We start from the raw sequence: 448 nt of genomic DNA, 5'->3' as shown, positions 1-448 counted from the left end.
GCCCCCCACAACCACCCCTCGACCTCTGTCTGAAAAAGGGGGAGTTCTCCCTCTACCCAGCGGGGCACTACCAGACACCCCTGGGGTACGAGCGAATAACGACCTTTGACAGCAGCGGGAACGTGGAGGAGGGGTGCCGGCCTCGCACCCGGATGCTCTGTGCCCAGAGCACCTACACCCTGCCGGGGCCCGGCAGCTCTGCCACCTTGCGCATCACTGCCACCGAGAAGAAGATGCAGCAGCCCTGCACTAGTGCCACCCTGAACCGGCTCACGGTTCCCCGTTACTCCATCCCAACTGGGGACCCGCCGCCCTACCCCGACATTGCCAGCCAGCTGTCCCAGGGCAGAAGCATTGCTCAGAGACTGGACAGCAGTATCATTCATGCAACTCTGCGGAGGAACAGCAGAGAGGCAGCCCTGAAAATGGCTCAGCTGGCGGATGGTCA

General features: G+C 62.9%; 1 protein-coding gene across 1 annotated transcript in view; it reads left to right on the top strand.

The window, feature by feature from the left end:
• Nucleotides 1–8: 8 nt before the first annotated feature.
• The window catches only part of LOC104073166 (tubby-related protein 4-like), a gene marked incomplete at its 5' end in the record, with an annotated part of 4867 nt that continues 4427 nt past the window's right edge, over nucleotides 9–448 (top strand). The window contains 1 exon segment of the mRNA XM_009572848.1: nucleotides 9–444. Coding sequence (XP_009571143.1) covers nucleotides 9–444 — 436 coding nt within the window.

The sequence above is a fragment of the Fulmarus glacialis genome, unplaced genomic scaffold (genome assembly GCF_000690835.1).
Source record: "Fulmarus glacialis isolate BGI_N327 unplaced genomic scaffold, ASM69083v1 scaffold4562, whole genome shotgun sequence".
NCBI classification, from domain to species: Eukaryota; Metazoa; Chordata; class Aves; order Procellariiformes; family Procellariidae; genus Fulmarus; species Fulmarus glacialis.
The sequence above is the reverse complement of the archived record's forward strand: the minus strand, read 5'-3'. Positions and strand labels throughout refer to the sequence as shown.